This window comes from Epinephelus lanceolatus, chromosome 6 (genome assembly GCF_041903045.1).
Source record: "Epinephelus lanceolatus isolate andai-2023 chromosome 6, ASM4190304v1, whole genome shotgun sequence".
NCBI classification, from domain to species: Eukaryota; Metazoa; Chordata; class Actinopteri; order Perciformes; family Serranidae; genus Epinephelus; species Epinephelus lanceolatus.
The window spans coordinates 13,304,039-13,325,249 of record NC_135739.1 but is presented as its reverse complement, the minus strand read 5'-3'; the positions used below and the strand labels follow the sequence as shown (position 1 = coordinate 13,325,249).

General features: G+C 42.2%; 1 protein-coding gene across 1 annotated transcript in view; it reads right to left on the bottom strand.

Annotated features, from left to right (window-relative positions):
• The window catches only part of hcn2b (hyperpolarization activated cyclic nucleotide-gated potassium channel 2b), a 70,616-nt gene that overhangs the window by 28,009 nt on the left and 21,396 nt on the right, over positions 1-21,211 (bottom strand). Inside the window, exon 4 of the mRNA XM_033620893.2 lies at positions 15,573-15,791. Coding sequence (XP_033476784.2) covers positions 15,573-15,791 — 219 coding nt within the window. The remainder of the gene's footprint in view (positions 1-15,572; positions 15,792-21,211) is intronic.

Sequence of the window (21,211 nt, the reverse complement as noted above, 5' to 3'; positions counted from 1 at the left end):
TTCTTTGTGTTTGAGTTACCATGGTTGTTTGGGGAGGTCACTTCCTGGTGGAGCAAAAGGCGTGGCTCAGGGCTGAGGACTCATAAATGGAGCCAACTCGTTGTGTATTATTTGTTTTTTCCAAACCACTATATTTGCTCAGTCAGGTCTGTTTGTTCATTTCTTGGTTTAAAATTTTTCATGCACTTTTTGGGGTATATAAAAACCCCCAGTTTGGTCAACAGCTCCTGACAGCACCTTTTGTTTTTCCTTTAATTTGCCACCCATCTGTATCTCATTAAGTCACTAGACGGCCAATAGAAATTAGACCTATATAGACCTATGTATGAACTGAGGTGTGGAAAAAGTGGAGCAGATCTAACAAAGGATAATCTTCAGCTGCCTCTTTGTGTACATACTCCATCCACTTCTTTAATCATTGAGAGTGCTGATACCTTCTTACCACCCAATCAGGATTTATAAGGACACGCCATGTATGGAGGGCCAGCAGGGGCGCTGACAGTGACCTTGCATGTAACAGCCGATGACAGGTGCATGTGATAGGATGGCTCCCTGTGTGGGAAATTACACTGCGTCACACTCTAAGGTGACATATGGGTTAGAGAAGAAAATGGAGGCTTGACCCTGGTGGCTTGGGTGGCACGGCAAATCACAATATCCTTTATATAGCACATACTGGCTGTCATGGTGCGACATCATTAATTTTGTTTCTCTACAGGAGGATTTTCTCCCCATAATATAAAGCAGCGACAGAATGTAAGAATTATGTAAGAAGTGCAGCATCGGTGGAAGAGAGTGACATTTATCCTTATTTTCAGGAAAACTTAATTTCTATTTAGATTACTATAAATCCACTTTATCTCTTATAATCCTGCTTTTTATTAAATTTTCCACATACCCTTTCTTTCCCTGTCTCTTTCAGGCACTTTTATCCAATGATTGCCCAGTATAATACTGTTCTACAGTGTGATGCATGTCCTAACAGATAAACACCACATACACAGCATGACCTTATACTTGACAAAATGAAAATCTGAGTGGATCGCTTACTTTAATGAGCTGCATTATGAAATTACATCTGCAATAACAATTTACTGCATCCTATTCTTTCTTACGTAAACCAATTTCAAACTCAATCTCATTCAGTCTTAATTAATTGCCTTGAGCCATGGTTCATTTGGCATGAAAAGCAGTGGCAGCGCTAAATGAAAACCTTTACAGGGTGTCATCTTCAGCCCCCCGTTCAGATTTCTAACACATCTTGAATGTAGACGACAACAATCTGAATTTTTCTTTCAAAAATTGGTAAGAAAAATGAATTCAGGACATCAGAGGGGGATCCCCAAAATAAACATACTCCTAACTAACCCAACAAGGACGAAAGACATGTCACTTAAATGTGACAAATCTCACCCCATTTGCAGTGAGTCAGTAACAATAAAGATGCAGACGGCTTCCAGCTCATTCAATCAAGCACGGGGATAAACTGAGGGGCTCCTATTAAGTGTTTCCTGCCTCAGGATTCAGCGTGTGGCAGTCTCGATTAAACTGGAATGACATCTCTCTCTCTGTCTCTCTTTTGTTCCCCACTTCTTTAAACGTGCTTGTTGAAGGAGCTGAGTTTTATCGACTTTCTGATTTTCTCAGCATTAGACTTAAAGTCAGTGGGACTGGAGTGAGAACTCAAATTTACAGTAAAAAAAAAATTGCTGGTTTAGTAACTACACAATTTGTTGTGGCGAAGCTGTTCAATGATTCCTCTTGGTAGGATATATTAAGAAAATATGTTAAAAATCCTTAATGCATGCTGTGGTACCATGCGGTTATGTTGTTGAAACATAACAACAACATAACAAAGTGAAAGATGGGAAAGATGACGAGTGTCTGGCACTCTAAACTGTAAATCAATGTTCTGACTCACACTGTATTACACACTTCTGAACAAGTGAAATCTGAACAAATGCCAGCATTTACAACCAGATACGAATATCTACCCTCCATGACGGCAAGTTCTCAGAAACTGAACTCCTTATTCCACTCAGTTTGTTTTAAAGTGTCAGCACAAGGAATACATACATGCCTGAGACACAGACTGCATAATATAGATGAAATACATGACAGCTCCCATTTTTATATACAGTATTGGGTCTGACACAGCTAAGATCCTCTTATATTGTAGTAATAATGCAGTGTCCTTCTTATAAAATCAAACTTTGCTGTGGGGGGATGTAGATAAGGCTGGACTTAGACCCTCCAGCGGTTCTTGTATAAAACCAACAAATGTATTACATTACTGAAATCCAATCAGTTCTGGACTTAGTTAAGGGGGGGGAGTTGAGGCAGCACTGAGGTTTTTTATGGGACATAAAGCCTCTAGTTGGTGGCTTGCAAGCATGATCCATGGCTGTCACTGTAAGCTGCCACAGAGGGAAGGGAGAAATTGAATTGGCCCTCCCATTAATGGGCCATGTCACAGAGCGTCAGGGCTCAGGATGTGAGTCCTATATCTGTGTGTGTGTGTGTGTGTGTGTGTGATGTCCTGCGTGTATAAAACCCGAGTTGACTTCAGCAGTATCTTTTAGCTCACTGACTGACAAGTGGAGACAAACCCACAGAAATACACACACAACACACTTTCAGGCACACACAAGTATGCATGCACACACTCACTACATTACTAATGTGTTGATGAGGGCATGGAGGGACTGAAAAAATATGGTTTATCCATAAAACACTGTATGTAATTATTTTGATAGATATTGCGATATGAGTTGCAATTTTAGTGGAAATGGTTATTTTGCATTTAATTCCCAGAAGAAAAATATATATAATTGATAATGATGTAATTTTTGCCAGGGGCTGTACCAAACAAGCATGTTCCCTTACGTCTGGAATATAATTTGTAGACCGCAAAATCAATCATGATTTATTTTGCAGCCCTATTACAGCCCATCAACCCTTTGAAACTGAAGGAAGATATGACCCAAAAAATGAGTAGGAAATTGGTAAAAAGAGAAAATTAAAAACAAGAAAATTAGTAAAGAAAGAAAGTTATAAACAAACAAAAATGGAAATGACCCAAAAATTACAATAATTCTGTAACATACTCTTAAAATGTAACAATAATAATTATTACAAATAAAGTTTTTCCATATTTTTTAAAAATAATTTTCAATTTTTTTTTTTTTTTGCAAGTTGCTCATTGCCTTTTTCCCCATGTTTTTAAAAGAAATCACACCAGTTTGCTCAGGGCTCAAAGGTTTGAATACTAGCGAAAGGCATCTGAAAGCAGCACAAGAAAAGTGATGTCGCTCCAGCTTTCAAAGGGTTAATTACTGCATGACCTATATCCTGATTTCATTATGATTTGACAATATATTTCGGTTGTTACATACATCTTGTGATGCAGATTCTTGGACACATCATCAGTGATAGTAGCTAGGGTCACGGGGGGTTTTGGGTCTCTCAACTTCAGACCCCCTCACCCAGGCGACCCGACTGGGAGTGATCAGTTCCCGGCCTGTGTCCAAGAAGGGATCGCCCACTGCTTGTCCCTCCTGATTCACAGCCATCGTGAGGCTCTCTCTGCAGCCTCGGAAGCTGTACTGATGGCTCTTCTCTTGCATGCTCCTGTGATGCCCAGGAGGCTGTAGGCCTTACAGAGTGACTTTCCTGCAAAGCCCCTTCCCCCGACTTCAGCGGGCAAGCACCGCGCACGCCACCCCCATCTGCAGCACTCCTCCACCAGCTCCGCATATTTCTCCCTCTCTTCCTCTCACTGGCTTCCTCCATCCTCTCCTCCCAGGGCACCGTTAGCTCCAACAAGACAACCTGCTTGGATGTCTCTGAGAGCAGGACGATCTGGTCTAAGGCTGGTTTCCACGATGTTTTCAGGGAATCTAAGTTGCTTTCCCAGGTCCACCCTTAGCTGCCAGTCCTTCGCTGTTCCCAGGAGGCCTGTTTGGGCTTTCGGTCGGGAAGGTAATTGTTCTCTGGCTCGCACGAATGAGATTTCACGCCTTGGTGGTTGCAAGCGCTTGTTCTGGTTGATGGCAGTGTTGATGGACTTCAGCACCTGGTCATGGCGCCAGCAATAGCGGCCATCCCCAGTTGCTTTAGGACAGCTGCTGAGGATGTGCTCCAGAGTTCCTCTTCCTTGACACAAGGGACATGCCGGAGTATCGACCTTGCCCCAACAAAAGAGGTTTGAACGGCTGGGCAGGACATCATAGACAGACTGAATGAGGAATTTGATGCGGTAGGATTCCGCCTTCCACAACTCAGGCCATGAGATCTTCCTATCCATGGCTTCTTCCCATCTGGTTCATGCGCCCTGTTGTCTCAATCCCACCATCTGGCTTGCACGCTGCTCCTCGACCCCAGCCCTCAGTTCGTGTTGGACCAGGTCCCGCCTTTCCTTGCCCTCAAGTTTGTTGTAGTGAGTTGTTGGAATGGTTCCCAGGCCTGCATGGCCGGTCGCCACATATCCCACAAGCTCTCTGTGACGCAGCCATGACTCTGCCTGGTCCACAGCCTCCTATGCCCTCCACTTTCTGCCAGTCCTCACCTTGATGCCAGCTTGAGATACTTTTGGGTCCTAGGATTCCCTGTACTGGAGCACCTCCCTCGCTCTGGTAACTATGAACTCCTCGGTAAGGCTGTTGTACTGTGTTGTTATACTGTTATACATACTGCTATGCTGTTATACTGTGTTGCCGTATAGGGCAATGCTGCTTAGACTTCGAGGTAAGCCCAACCAACGTCGCAGGTGGCTGCTGACCCTCCTCTCAAGTCCTTCCACAGTGGAGATTGGAAATTCATATACCAGCAATGGCCACAGTATCCTAGGCAGGACACCATGCTGGTATAACCTTGAATTTCCCCGGAAGACCTGACTTGTCGACTGCAGTCAGCCAACTCTCCAGTTCATTGGTTGCCCTGATGGAAGCGGCATCCTTTAGGGAGCAGTCAAAGGTTTTTCCGAGGCTCTTCACGGGTTTCACTGTGACTGATGGAATATGGGTACCTCTTAGAGAGAAGTGGAACCGGTCGATGGCCAGGGCGAAGAGTATCACTGAAATGGTACATCCAGTGATGATCCCTTTCTCCAGTCGGTGCCGTTCAGATGTAACTGTGCTGGAGGTGAACCTCAGATTAAAGCTGTTATAATAATCCATGATGAGGACTTTGATGTTGCTCGGGACATTCTAATATTAGAGACACCGCCTCCCCTCACGTGCACTGATGACATAAGTCATAATGCCAGGGAGAACTGTGGCTCAGAGGTAGAGTGGTCCAGAAGATTGGCAGTTCGATCCCCAGCCCCCCCCCCCCCGCAGTCCGCATATCGTAGTATCATGCAACATACTGAACCCCAAATCGCTTCCGATGTGTGTGAGTGCGTATGAATGGTTACTGATGAGGTGGCACCATGTTCAGTAGTCTCGGCCACCAGTGTTAAAGGACTTTGAGTGGTTGGAAGACTAGAAAAGCGCTATACAAGTGCAGGCCATTTACCATTTAAAAGTCAGGACATCTCCTCCTCTGGTGCATGAATTTTGGCCAATAAAATCATTGGAAAAACCCTTGAAAGCCACTATCTATAGGATTTGAAAATGTATGACTTTAGCACCTCCAATAGTCATATGAAAAAATCCATCAGCGACACTAAGAATGACATGTCACCTGGATTTTTACAAAATAAAACATATGATATCTTTATAATTTCTAAGAATCTACAATGAGGAAAAATAAATCTACATATAGTGGCTATAAGGCGGTGAAGACAGTGAGAAATTGAGCAGTTTGGACTTGGACTCTTTAAAATATAAGTTTCAGATGAAGTTGAGTGTGGCTGACAAAAAAAAAAAAAACTTAACTCAAGGTCCACTAGCAATTTCTGGAGCCTTACACCGTATCTGACTCACTATGAGATTTGGTTGAAAGCTTCAGAAAAAGCAAGTGAGTGGACCTTGAATTAAATTAAGTTTTTTAAGTGTCAGTGGCTCAGGTAGTCCAGGTCAGGCTTCAGTGGGCATCCAGGTTATGAAGTGAGCACTTCCTCAAGTCGCTGTTTCATGTGTCAAGGCCCAATGGATCAGTGCACATCTCCAGAGGCCCCAGGGGTCACATCTCGCTCCTCTCACTACCATTTGGACACGCTGCTCTATTGCTCTTGAAGGGGGGGAAGTGATGGGGGAGGAGGAGCGGGAGTGCAGTTACATAATGGCTAATGCCCTCTGTCCATGTGCGGTGTCCGCTGGCAGATGGTGTATTGCCCAACAGTCAAGGGCAAATGGACATATGAAGCAGGGGAGGGCTGGGGGGATGGAGGGACGGAGATGGAGATGGAGATGGAGATGGGAAGAGTGTTGTAGAGAAACACAGGATGAGGGCACCAGTCACCTCAACATGAAGAAGTGGATGATGAGGGAACACTAAGCTGCTGCCACTGCCTCATTTTACTGTAGTAGTAGTACTGTTTGTAGAGATGCACATCTACAACTTCATGTCAGACACTATGGTCCTGTCTAACCGTTGGCCACATCACACTCCAACATGTTTAAGAATTATGTTTGAGAATGGAGATGCTGTGAATCCCAGCCACGGGTACTTGTATCCAGGTAATACTCTAAGGATTGTGGAGTGTCTTAGGTAATTTGAAAAAACAGAATTTATGATTTGATTTTAAAAATATCAAACATGTGAAATGGCAAAAAGTAATGCAGAAATGGTTGAAATAGTCAGTGGTGAAGAAATTGATAGGAAAAAGCAGGGGGCGTCATTTCAGCAAAAGCTAAGGTATGGCAATATGACATGACATCACAGAGCTACTGATGATGGAGTTTCAAAAATATGAACTTAAATAAAACTTCACTTTGGTCTTTGACCTGTCAGAAGTACATACTATGCTATTGAAAACTGTTTCAAAGAACATAAAGCTGTTTCTCACATTCCTAATACCTCATGTCTGCATGTAATGCACGACTTGGTGAGAGCAGTGAAAACATCGGACCTATTTCGGCGCATATTTCAGCACCATGGACAGCGAGGGGACGTTTAATTATCATTAGTCATGTGTTTAACTTCACAGAAAATAAAGAAAATAAATTGATTACAAGCTCATTTCTAGAAGATAACCAAGGGGTCCGGTGTATGAAACACAGTAAAACAAAGGCCAATTTGGTGCAAAACTGTATAGGCGAATTTATTGGAGTGTCTCCAGAGACCCCCCACATACAATCAGACAGGCTTCAAAACATCATTTAGACAGGCTGTCTACAGCAGCAGAGCAAAATGCTTTTACAACACACAGATACCGTATTTTTCCAAATAGTAGCCCGGGCGTTTATTTCACAAAATCGATTTTGACCCCAGGCATTTAAAAGAACCAGGGGCTATTTGCTCAAGGCTTTTTTTTTTTTTTTTTTTTTTTTTTTGCACCGACCTGCACCAGGCTGTTATTTGGTTACAGTTCCTGTCCAGTATGTTTTTAGTGCAAAAATACTGTATAATGTAAGGGTGAGTTCGTGTACAAAAATCTCCAAACATTTAGAGTGGGTCATTTTTTTCGTGTACACGTGTACACGGGTTTCACCGCTGGGTGGTGCTATTGCATTATACCAGTAAAGCCCCAGTTATCCGAATACCAACCGAACGAGCCATTTAACCAACAGTTACAGGCCACCACACCGAAATATCGCCATCCCGATGGTCCGCCATCCCGAATTCTGGTCCCTGAGTCCTGACAGTAAGCTATGGCGAGCCTGTAGAAGCTGTATTCCCCCATGCATGTCAGCGATTTTCACCGGGGACGCACGTGAGTAATTCAGGCTTACATTACCTGTTTTTCAGCGAACTCTTCTGGTAATTTTGTTAAAGGGCATGGCATATAGGTCCACAGTAACTTATTATTATTATTATTATTATTATTGGGTCTTATAAGAGTGGGCTACAATGAGTACCGGGCCATCAAATCACAGCATCCGCGGTGAGAGGACACGGAATTGTGTGCCCTTTACGCACGCGGGTGTAGGTGATCATGGATATTTGATGTGGGAAAGATGCAGCCAGATGTATTACCTGTTTTAGATACGTGGCTGTCCGTCCGTCCGTCCATCCGTCTGTCTGTCCGTCCGTAGCACGAGTCATGTACACCACTTCACCACCGAGCCGTGCGTAAAAGCGCAAACAGTCCCTCAAGGATGGACAGCCATGAGGCAATGAATGAGGAAATAATCACCTGGGCGTTTAAACGGACCGGAGTTTAATATGCAAAATGGGGTCAAACCCCTGGTGGCTATTAGGTGCCCGGCAGCTATTTGCCACCGGCGACTATTTGGAAATATACGGTAACTCACATAACTCATAACTCGCGGAGGAGCGAAGTGGCGAACAAATATTCAATAACACTCGTATTCACTGATGAGCATGTTATTGACCTATTTAAGCGCAATACAATGAAAACAACCAGCCAGTGCGCCTCCAGTAATGACTACAGAACCTCTCTCTTTTTTTTCTCCCGATTCCAAGGTATGGCAGCTGCCATACCTCACCATACCTAAATGACACCTATGGGAAAAAAGCTAAAAGTAACAGATTAATAGTTTAAAAATTGAAGGTCAGCTAAAAGTTACCTAAAGTAACAAATAAACAGGTAAAACAATAAGCAAAACATAATGAATAGAAAATGAAATTGTCAGCTGAAAGTAAAGGACAAACAGGTGAAATAATTAGCTTAAATCAAGGGTACAATGGTTGAAATTAAATCAGTGGATAAATTGTTGAAATAATTAGCTAAAAGTAAAGAATAAATGGTTGAAAAGACTGACTAAAAGTAATGGATACATGGCTGAAATAATTAGCTAAAAGTAATGAATCAACAGGTGAAATAATTTGCTAAAAGTAATTGATTCACTGTTGAAATAAGTAACTGAAAGTAATGGATAAATAGTTGAAATAATTGACTAAAAGTAGTAGGAAAAGGGTTGAAATAACTGACTAAAAGTAACCAATAAATGGTTGAAATAATTGACTATGGATAAATGGTTGAAATACTATACTAAAAGTAACGGATAAATGGTTGAAATACTATACTAAAAGTAACGGATAAATGGTTGAAATAACGGCAAAAGGAAAAGATAAATGGTTGAAAAAAATGGACTTGAAGTAATGGTAAATGATTGACATAATTGACAAACGTAATGGATAAATCGTGGAAATAAGCAGCTAAAAGTAGTAGGAAAAGGGTTAAAATAATTGACTAAAAGTAATGGATAAATGGTTAAAATACTAGACTATAAGTAACAGAAAAATGGTTGAAATAACTGCAAAAGGAAAAGAAAAATGGACTTGAAGTAATGGTAAAATGATTGACATAATTGACAAAAGTAATGAATAAATCGTAAAATAAGTAGCTAAAAGTAATAAATAAATGGTTGAAATAATTAGCAAAACTAATACATAAATGATTGAAATAACTGACTAAAAGTAACAGACAAATAGCTGAAATAATTAGCTAATAGTAACAGAATAAATTTGCTAAATGTAACTTGATAAACAGCAAAATAATTAGCTAAAGTAATGGATAAACAGGTGAAACAATGAGCTCAAAGCAGTGAATAAATGGTTAAAAAAAGTCCATCTTCTGCCACCATAAATGGTATTAGTGCGAAGGCAAACCAACATAAACACTGACAATTCAACTGAATGAAGAAGTAGTTGACAGCTGGGAACCACTGCTTCACAGCGTTTCTCATTAGCGTCTCTCTCTTTTATCTCACACTTATGTGTCTCTATTTATATTCCTGTTGCGAGACCTGCTAAACACACCGCTCACCAAACAACATGTGTCCATTCTGATAAAACAGAAATATCACCAGCAACTCTCCAGCCCACACTAAACAGTTTGGATCCACACTTTCTTTGGTCAGCAGGCGTCTGCATGCAGACAGGACAAGATGCTTAGTGCTGGAGCTATTATGACATTTCTGTCTCAACGCTGAGCACGATGCTAACTGTTTACTTTGTGTTGTGTCAACACAAGTCCATGCTGTCGCGAGCATTTACATTATCTTGGACAAAGAATCTGTTTCGTCAGAGAGGCAAGTTTCACCCCATAGCTCTGTCTCCAGCCTGCTATCTGATGGCGGTAATTTATTGCGGACTGCAGTTCAGCATGGTTCAGTTCATTGGTAAATGATGAACAAACAGTCATGGGGGACTGGAGAGGGACGGACATGTTGGATGAGTCGTCTTAGTCCAGCCTAGCAGGGTGTTTCCACTCTGTTCATTATTTCACTGCTGTGCATCATGGAAGAAGAGGAGAATGAGACTGATGGCAGGAACTGATTGCTGCTGACGTAACAGCACTGACAGAGTGCAGCTACACATAACTGACATGAAACAGAGACTCCAGCATAGACTCAGCAGCTCATTTGGCCTTTCTCTCAATTTTTCTCTTCAGTGTCTGAGCTCGCTGCAAGAGGTCGTCCTGTAGACTCAAAGCATTAATGTCAAATAGCCCGTCTGGAAACCAATTACAGTGTAAAAGTACAGCAACTTTTTTCAGGTTAATCCAACTAAGTTATGTGCCACATTTAGCTCAGACTGGATGAAATTTACAGGAGGTAAAAAACCCACTAGAAGTTTATGGCGAAGTATTTCCCTGCAAAAACTCTGGTCTCTGTCTGTATTACCTTATTTACATCTTCTGTTCTCTGGACATTAATGGGCGTGTACCCCACAGCTCTCAGGTAAGGTCGGGGCTTTATAAAAACAGAGCGACCAGGTGCCAGACTGTAAGCAGCAGGCATCCAAGAGACACAATACAGCAAGCCGTAACACCAAACAAGAGTGAATCTGGGGTTGGCAAGCGTTTTCACAAAGAGTAATTAACAGCGGCTGTGGTTCAGAGGTAGAGCAGGTCACCCATTAATAGGCTGCTCGATCCCTGGCTTCTCCAGTCCACATGTTGAAGTGTCCTTGAGCAAGATACTGAACCTCATATTGCTCCCGACGGCTGTTCAATCATGTATAGTATATCTGTAAAATGGTGGAACGTCTGTTAAGGCAGATCACATCTTGATCTCAGACCTTGATCTACCTTTCCGGCAAATTCCACTAAAATCTTTCCACACTTTTTGATGTGGCTGCAAACTAACGCCGCATTTCCACCAAGCACTTCAGGTATAGTATCCTTAGAACTGGAACGTAACCTGTATGGACATGAACCTAAATCCTAGATCACCACAGACCGCACTCTTAAATGTAGAGTTGTTAGTGCATAGTAATAGCGGTGCCACTGCTCTGTCCAGCTCTTGCTGTATTTCGTCTTCATGGGCAATTCAAAGGATTGTCTGCACCTTGTTCATCAGGTTTGCACGCTGACATTTTCAGAACAAAAAATGATAGGCTGAAGTGTTTACATTCTCTGTCGCAATCGATGGAATATTTAAAAATGATGGGTTTTTGCATTAGTCCCTTTTAGAACAAGAGTAAGGGTTCTCTCTTGACCAATCAACGGACTGCAGTGTTTCCAGCTCCACCTTTTAGTATCTGATCAGTATGCGAGGTACCTCCTCAACAGAAGGTAACAAAAACACTCAACTGAATAAAACACTTCTGTCGGTACCATCCATAACTTTTGACAATAGAAAGTAGAGATGCGCGTTATTGGATTTCTTGCCGATATCCGATATGATGATATGCAACAACAACTCATTTGACTGATAACTGATACTAATATCCACCTAACTTTAGTGATCACCAAGTCTATTCTGTAGTGGAATTAACATCATATTATGCAAGTATACTCTGATCGTGACTGCCCATCAGCGGATGGGGACGTGAAACGCAATGTACGTAATATTCATGCAATGTGAAAAATAAGAAAAAGCATGTTGGCTGATTCTGTGTTTATTTTAAAGCTGATATTGGCTGATACCAATGACATACCAATATTATCAGCATGTTGGACGATTCCAATACTTAATTTCAAAGCCGAAATCGGACGATACTGATGACCGTTGTTCTAATGCGTAATGAACTGAACTAAACCAGACTGCTTGGTGGGAACGAGACTTAAGAAAAGCACAGGCAACAATATAACCTTCTTTGCAGAGACGCTAAACTTTGAAAATAGCACCTAACTAAACAAAGTTTATCACAGGAAAGCAGAAAGAATGAAATAATAAAAGGCGAAATAATGAAGAATGAAACACAACGAAGATGTAAAAATAGAAAACATGATCAAAAGAAAAAGGAACTTTGGAAAATGAAATTAGATTTTAAAAAATGCATAGAGAAACAACACAAGGTTAAAAGTTGGCAAGATCAAAAGGCAATTAGATAAAAGCAAGTCTATGAGAGGAGTGTGTTTTGAGAAGTGGATTTAAAAGATGGTACTGAATTAGCAAGTCTGAGTTCTTTAGGCAGTCTGCAGGTCTGAGGCCGCTGACTGAAAAACGCAATCACTGTTTAAGGGTCTCAAGTTAAAATCCAATATGTCAGTGATGTTTGTGTGATAAAAAATGTAAATATAATATTTAAAAGTTCAGTTTCAATATGTCCAGGTGACTGTGGATAATCACTGTCCACGATTTTCAGTTAAGGGGTAAAAGTTATTAGAAAAAGGGGTCATTGTTTTCTGAAAAGAGATGTTTCTGTTGAATTCTGAATCACTGTATCTTTCACACACACAACAAAGACCCGTCATGTGTATATGTATCCACTGTGTACAGTGTAGATGGATGTTGTACCCCAGATCCATTGATAATGCATCCATTCGCTGCAGCATTAACCATTCTCATGAATCTGACACATACATACAGTAGCTTCATTACTTTTTCAGTACCACCACAGCCCCTCCCACAGGAGTGTTGGTCTGCTATAAACTCAGCATCATCATGGATGCTCACTGATATCATGACCTAGAAATAACGCAAGATTATTATCTCCTCAACATGATGCACAGCCAAGCCTCAAGAGCCAGAAAACAAACAGAATAAAGCTACACGTTACGGCCAAAACAGTATATGATTGAATAAGAGGGACGTAAACCTGATCAGTCTTTGTTTTAAACATTGGCCAGAGGCTTCGGCTAAACAACAAAGCTCAACCAATCACTCTGATGTGCATGTGTGTGTCTGCACGCATGTGTATGAGTGATAGATAGCATGAGACTTCTCCACATCACGCAGGATCTAAGGAAGCTAACAAGACGCAGAGCACCGCTGACACCATGGCCTTATAAAGCAGGAGCCTGCAGACACCAGGAGCTTTGATCAGCCGGCGTACGGAGACGTCAGACAGGACGAGGCCCAGCGAGCTGCAGCTGTGAATATCGAACCGATAGAACAGATGCTGTTACCATCAAAGTGTGTTTGACTCAAATGAGCGAAGCCTCGTATCAAATTGGATAACCTTATTCACATCGTTGTAGAGGACAAGCACTGTAGATTAAAGCTCTTTATGGAGTCTCCTTATGGCGCCGTGCCATGCTCCAGATAGAGGGACCACCTGGGTGCTCGTAAGGTAATCCTGTAGCTACCTGTGATGTAAAGTGATCTAAAAATAGACTGTAGTAAAACCACTCAATAAAAACTAGCAAGCTGTGCTATTTACTCAGATATGTTTGAGTTTAAAGGGTTAGTTCACCCAAATGACAAAAACAAAGCAAATAGATTAAGATTTAAAGATTTATTTTTGAGATGCCCATGGACGATTTCTGCATGCTCACCGTTCACAACACTGAGAATCTAAATTTAAAAATATCAACAGCAGCATCTCTTCCCGGAGAAAATGTCCCTGTAACTCTCTGGGATAATCCACAGAACACACAGTCCACAGTTTCACAGGGATTATATCTTTGGTCTAAGGTTGTTCTAATCACAACTGTTTACAGCCCAGTCTGTGGATCACTCAGAGTAACCAGGACACTGTTTCAAAAGAAGTGACGCTGCTGGATATAACTAAATATAGTCTGGAAAATAAACATCCTTGCTGTCTTTCCGAGAGTCAGGTGAGAACACTGACACCACTGTTATGTCTGTGCACTTAGTTTGAAGCTAAGATCAGAAACAGATTATTTTATCTTTGCATAAAGACTGGAAGAAGTGGGAAGCAGCTGGCGTGGAAGTAATTCTTAATGCATGCAACTCCCGTAAAAACACAACTTTTAATTGTAGTTTTGATAGATATAGTGTGCTAATTAGTGACCTTTGAAGGTGCAAGTGTGCATTTTATTTTTAACTTTGCACGGAGCCACCTATTACCTCTTTTCAACAGTCATGGGCTGGCTTGGTTTGGTTTTGGCTGTCAGCCCAGCACAGCAGGGATTTGCATTTCCATTACAACAGGGCTACCGTCTTGAAGGTGTGTCTAAAACTGATGATGGCTTGTCTTGAGTGATGACGTTTAATAGCAGAGTGCTGATCCACAGCTAAAGTCCCCTGTTATTTTTGCTGTATATGTTTTTCCACAGCAGGACAGGTAAAAGAAGTTCACCTGTTGGAGGTGAGCGGTTTGCAGAGGTGCAGTAAGAGCCTGTTGTCTGCAGCTCTTCATCAACATCTCACTGTGGCTGTTTCTGCTCTTACTCTTCCTCCCGGCCGTATCATTAGACTTGCCTTTATTAAAGAAAAGCTGTTAACAAAGCTCTGCTAATGCAGTGATAAACACATTTCATTTCCTATAGATTCTTCACAATAAAAATCCCTCATTATTTTGTTACATATAAACTTTTATTGTGAAGCACCAAAATACGGAAATGTTGAGTTTTCGAGCAGCAGCTTCACACAACCTCTAATCCGGCGGATAGCGAACATGAAACAGTAAAATAAAGCAGATATCTAAAGTAAAAACAGGACGCAGGAGAGAAACTAAACGTCAAACCACAGAGATTCAGTGAGAAGCTACAAAAGTACTGAAAGCTGAACACACAGAGACTTTGAGAACGTCTTTCTCTCTGGTCTCCTGCAGACAGAGGTGAGTAGGGTCTTGCAACATACACGCTTACTTGGGGGGCAGAACGGGGGTCGTCGAGGGGTTGGCTGCAGTCGGCGAAACACCACCGCTACCCGCTTAGGGGCGGACGGCCCGGCTTTTGGAACTACTCTAAAGGAGATCCATCCCGGGCATAGCTTGGCGTGGCACAGCGCGTCTAAACTGACAATGGAAACACAAATTGGCTCGGCACGGCCCAAAGTGACAATAGAAAAAGGGTATAACTGATCCTGCTTGCTTCACCTTTATGCTAAGCTAAGCTGCATGCCTCATGGCTCTAGCATCATACTTAAAGGAATACTTCACCTGCCTAATGATCATTGGTATATCAGTTACTCACCTTGTGTTAGGTTGAATTTGGGAAGAAACTAAGTTTGTCTCACATGCCTTCATGGTGAACGATGAGACCACAACAGGGAAAATACTTGATGATGTAAAGTCATAGGGGGCCACGTTCACAACAACTATATCAAAACATCCGTTTATAAACTTGATGTACATCCAGAAACATCCAGCAGTAAACATCTTGTCAAATAACTCAGGACACCAAAAACTAGCCAGATCCTTACCTTCTCTTGGTATTGCCGTCTGGATGAGTCCAGAGATTGGATGAGTGCGGTTGCGTGGCCGATGAACATGGCGTAGCAGGTGGCTCCGACGATCATACTCAGCATGGTCAGCCAGATGTCTGACATGCTCTCCGGAGCTTGTCTTCCATATCCAATGCACAGCATGTGGCTCATGGCCTTAAAGAGGGCGAAGGAGTAGAGCTCGCTCCATGTGTCATTCTGTAGGAAGAGACGGAGGGAGAGCAAAGAGACAAGACAGAAAAAGAAATTAGGGAAAGAGGAAAAGTTATTCTGCCCTCCTAGAATGGGAGTTTTATAGTTTCCTTCACGCTGCAATGATTCTGACCTGATGACCTGAGCCGGTCGTCTCTGCCAAAGGTAGACTGTTAAGGCGCACAGCAGTGAAATTTATACAAGTTAGAGGGTGACAGAGGCGGTGGTACAGAGTGAATTAAAGTATAAGCAGTCTAAAGGATGAGACACTCCCTGTGAAGTGAATGAATCTGTGTCTGGTGATTGTTTCAGGTTTGGTGGAGAGCTTTATTATCATCACTGAGCTGCCTCGCCCCGTCTTGGACAGAGCAGAAGGAGAAGAAGCAAAAAAATAAAAAAGCAAGTTAATGAGGAGCCTGTACATCTGCCTGCTCCAGTCTGGCTTTGATTGGTGCTCACACACTCAGTCAAACCTAATCCTCCTGTGTTAGATTCATTAGACGGCCCTCCACAGGCACAGCTGAACCTCACATCCTCCTCTCAAACAGCTGTCCGGGGTTCACCGCTGTATGTGTGTTTCCTCGCAAACTCCTCCTGTCCCTCTCCAGGACAAGTGTTGTCCTCAATCGCTGATTGACTGCTTGGGTTCGTTTCTGATTTTTGTTTTTCCAGGAGCATTTGCATTTCATTTGAGATTCAAATTCGGCTGGTTTTGCAGGAGGTGAAAGAGGACGAACTGGCAGATGAAAAGAAGTGTTTAGAAACAGCAAAGGAAGAAGATGAGATTTTAGAGGCACTTAGCCTCAGGCAGCGGGCCCTGGTGGCTGACTGTGAGCCCCAAGCGTGGCTCAAAGTTTCATATCTGTTTTGAGCTGTCAGCTGGATCAGTGGCTTGGATTAGTTTGAGGAGATAAAAACCGGGCCAAGTAATCTTAGATAAAAGACAGAGAAACACACGACAAAAGTTTGAAGCCTTTAAGATTATAAGCACCATCATCACATCTCTAGCTTTGTTGTTATTTCTATATGACGCAGCCTTGCAGCTGCAGTCCTTGTCTCACTGTCATCCTCGAGCCTTAAGCCCATTACAACAAGAAATAATGCAGACGAACCCTAACAGAACATTTAAAACAATTTCAGGCTGAGCGTCATCCCCGCTGCCCCCCGGGTGGTGAACAGGCCCGCAGCTGAATCCCTTCAGTCAGCCATCAGCATGCTGGCCACATCGCAGCAGGAGAAGGACCTCACCCAGAGCCCAGGCACAGAAATAAACACCTTCTTACACATGGCTGCACCTGTCTGTCTCACTCTCACAGACACACACACATTAGGATACAGTATTTCAGTAGACAGAGCACAAGAGAATGCCTTACATGTCACTGGGGTGAATCGTAAACATACTGAACAATACATTGTACAAAAGAAACTAAATGCTAAACAATAAAAATGGACTGCTGAGTAGATCTATACTTATCTACTACTCTCACATACTGCTGTGGCATCTATAAGACCACATTACTGTAAACGCACCCGAGTCCTGCAAGTGGATTTTTAATCATCTTGGTACAGAAACAAGAGGTAACAGTATAGCTCATAATGGGCCGAGGGTGCATTGCTCTCAGTCTGTGTGTGTGGTGACTGTTAGTAAAAGCCCATGGGTATAAATCAGCTCGTCTCTCCTCTGTTCCCAGAAATGTTTTTGTCGATGTAGACTCATACGTTCCAGGTAAGTCTCCTGTTTCTGATCTGATTTCCATAAAAATGCACAACACAACTGTAAACCTGGATTCAGCAGAACTAATACTCCGAGCTTAGCTACTGAAACAAATGGATGCATTTATATCATATGAATGTTTATATATGCTGCAATTAAGGTCAGTGGACTGGTTACATGTAGGCCTGCTTTAAAGAATAGTGCATTGCATTCTTGTCAGGAGTTAAGATGAGAGGATCAATACCACTGTCATATATGTGTGGTAAATATGAAGCTACAGCTAATTAGCCTACCTCAGCAAAAAGACTGGAAATGGGGATACAGCTAGCCTGGCTCTGTCCTGAGGAAACAAAATCTACTGACCAGCATCTCTAAAGGCCCAAACACACTGAAAGTATCTGATACTCGTGCTTTGAGGTACACGTATTGTTTAAAATGGCCGAACACACACCATCAGCTTTATGAGGCGCCTCAAATAAATTGCTTTGACACCCCTACTGTGACCTTTTATGAGTGTCAATAAGCCTGGATTTGTTTTGCAGGTTTTGTTTTCTGATTTATATATTTCAAATTTGAGCATAGCGTTAGTTCAGGCAGGACACGATGTCAACCTCAGCTCACATCCCAGCTACATCAGCTGGTCTCAAACAGCCCAATCAACTGATGGAGCAGCTGATTGATGGAAGAGAGTCAGGTGATAGATCACATGATTCCTGTCAATGCAGCCAATTGGTAAATCTCATTTAGGGCGCCCTATTTAAACTGCTCTGGCCTGCCTACTGTTGCTGCTTCCTCTGCAAGCTGCTTTGCGCCCTGCCTCCACCCCAGCTCCTCCTTTTCATGCTGTGTCTGACTTATCAATGTTCTGTTTGTCATTGATGCTGCTCTGTTCTGTTCCCAAGGGGTCTTTGCTGCTGCTCTCCCTGCCTCAGGCTTTCCATGTAGGAGCATGGAAGGGCAGGGAGGTGTACTCTCTCTGCCTCAGGCTCTCTGCGTAGGCCTAGGAAAGGCAGAGAGGCCCCAGAACAGAGTCACACCGCCAAATATAATACCGTAAATGGAAATAAAGCTTTCTTTGACTAAAGTGGTCCTGACTGAACTAAATTAAATTGGCTGAATAAATTGGTCCCTCTCTCCCCTTAAAGATGCAAAATGGTTTAGCCTGCCCCTACACCAGGATTCTTCTCTAAACACAGCTAGATTTGAGTGAGTGACTGCTTATGCTGCTGAAGCACCAATGCACACTGCCACGTCTATACCCCAAGAAAGGGAAATCAGGGTTCCAAAAAAAAGAAAGAAGAAAGAAAGAGAGAAAGGGAAAGGAGGCAAACTGACTTTATAAAAAAAAAAAAAAAATTAAAAAATCAGCTAAAAGGTGCATGAGAGAGACATGGACCCAGAGAAGGATGGGGGGCCCACAGAGACTGCTTATAGTGCGCACAGTGTGGTGCTATTTCTTAATTAGAAATGTATAAAACATTTAAAGGGGTATCTGTAAAGCATACAAACTTTTCCCAAAGCACTGCTGGTTATGTATTGTTAAACAACTGAAATGTCAGCATTACGGCCCAAACGCCCTCAAAGTGATAACTGATGTACCTCATTTGACATTTAATCCTTCTCAGTACGTTCAAAAAGGACACATTATTGTCTTAAGGGGTTTGTGTCTTCTTTGCTGGTCACCTGGCAGCTAGCCAGGGTAGCTATCTCTTCCTGTTTCCAGTTTTTACGCTAAGCTAAGCTAACCAGCTGGTGGCTGAAGCTTCATATTAAGTGGGCGAATGGTATCAATCTTCTCATTTACTCTAAGAAAGAAGACAAGACAAAGGAGGCAAAATAAACGTGTATTCCTTTACAAGTGAGTGCATTAGCAGAGAAACCTTTAGAGACAGAGACAACACACATGGAGCAGCTGTAACCAGTCCATATGTGTTTATGTTTGAGATAATAGCTGATTAAAACTGACAGTGTACAGCTGTCTCTTACTATCAAAAATTACAGCCTTCATATTAACACAATAAACTAACTGTACAGAGATACCACTCTGTGAGGGGCGGGGGGAACAAAGAGGAAACAAATGAAATTAACTCTGGTGTTCATTTTATTTGCTCTCAGTCCTCACTGAGCAGCGTGGATTGTGGCTAATTATACATAATGCATTTAGGGAGGAACCCAGGGACATCTATGATGCATGATGGAGTAAGTATAGAATAGTGAGTGTACGTGCATGGTGGCACGTCCGTCTGGGTTTACATGCTGTTTGGGACTCTGTGTTTGGATGTGTGTGTGTGTGTGTGTGTGTGTGTGTGTGTGTGTGTGTGTGTGTGTGTGTTAGATTTGTGCCAGTCATGCTGCCAAGCACCTCCTTGACAGTGTGCAGTCTCTCTGACACTCCAAAACTGACACGGGGAGTTTGTTTGCTTGAAAGGACTGACATTTAGATGACACTGACATTTAGAATTTTAATATGTAAACTGCCATAAAAGAGCTTGTTAGCACTGTTAAGATTCATTATTTAGAAGCAGTGGGTTCGAGTTTGTATTCATTATTTAAAACCAACGAGTGTGGAAAGTTGCAAGACGGGGTGGCGTCTGCTGGAAGCACTTGACAATATGAATGAAGAACGCTGACATTAAGGGCAGAAATATTACTCTTGATTGGAGTACTCATGCATAAACTTAGATAGGAGTGTGTGTTAATGTGGAAATAACAGACTAATCAGCAGAATTTCAGCGCATCACGGTGGCTGTGTTTGAAAAGGTAACTGCAACATCACCAGTTTGAATTCAGAGCTCGCACAGGAACATTTTCTGTCTCTGAATATAACAAGCAGCCTATTAAAAGGTCTTGGTTGACCAAATGCAGCATTTGTATGTTTGCTGAAAGACGGGCTGACTTAACAATAAGTGGCAGCTATAATGTATTTTCTACAGAGCGAGTTACTGCACCACAAAATGAGAACACAGAGGCTCATGCACACCTTCAAAAACTTGCAGATGTGTAGGAAGACACTTTCCACAGATAAAGAAATAGTGAATTCCTGCACACTGTCCTGTTTCTGCAATAAACAATGTTTCAATCATCAGACCTTCATCAGGTTGAGTAAAACAACAAAGAAAATAGAAAAATTCTTCTTTTACTGACGTATTTTATGTTGTAGATAGGGATGTCCCGATCCGATCCTCGGGTATCAACACAGATCACGTTATTTTTACAAAATCGGAATCGGTAATAAAAGATTGGAGGAATCAAAACAACAAAAATGGCCAGGTTTTTCATCTATGTTGTTCATTGTTGCCTCCGCTTTCCAATGTATTGTAACCGAGCGTCCTGGGACCGCCTAACTGAGTGTAGCTAATGAGCAATAAACAGACAGTAGTTGAGACAACAGGTTCAGCGGCCACTGTTCTCTCTTTATTCCGAGCAACATAGCCACACCTAACAGCGGAACCTCGCCTACCACAGCCCTACGGCAACTCTGGAAGGACAATTTGTTTACAATTCAGAATTTGTTTACATTTTGTGCTGCTGAACCACTGATAAGCTTTTTGGATACTATTCAAATAAAAAACAAACCTTATGGGACAACTTGGATGCATTCTTTTTTTTCTTTCTTAATGCTTTGCAAAGTATCGGTTTCAAAATAAAGGACTCTGTATTGGATCGGATGCAAAAAAAATGTGATCGGGACATCCCTAGTTGTAGACAAAAT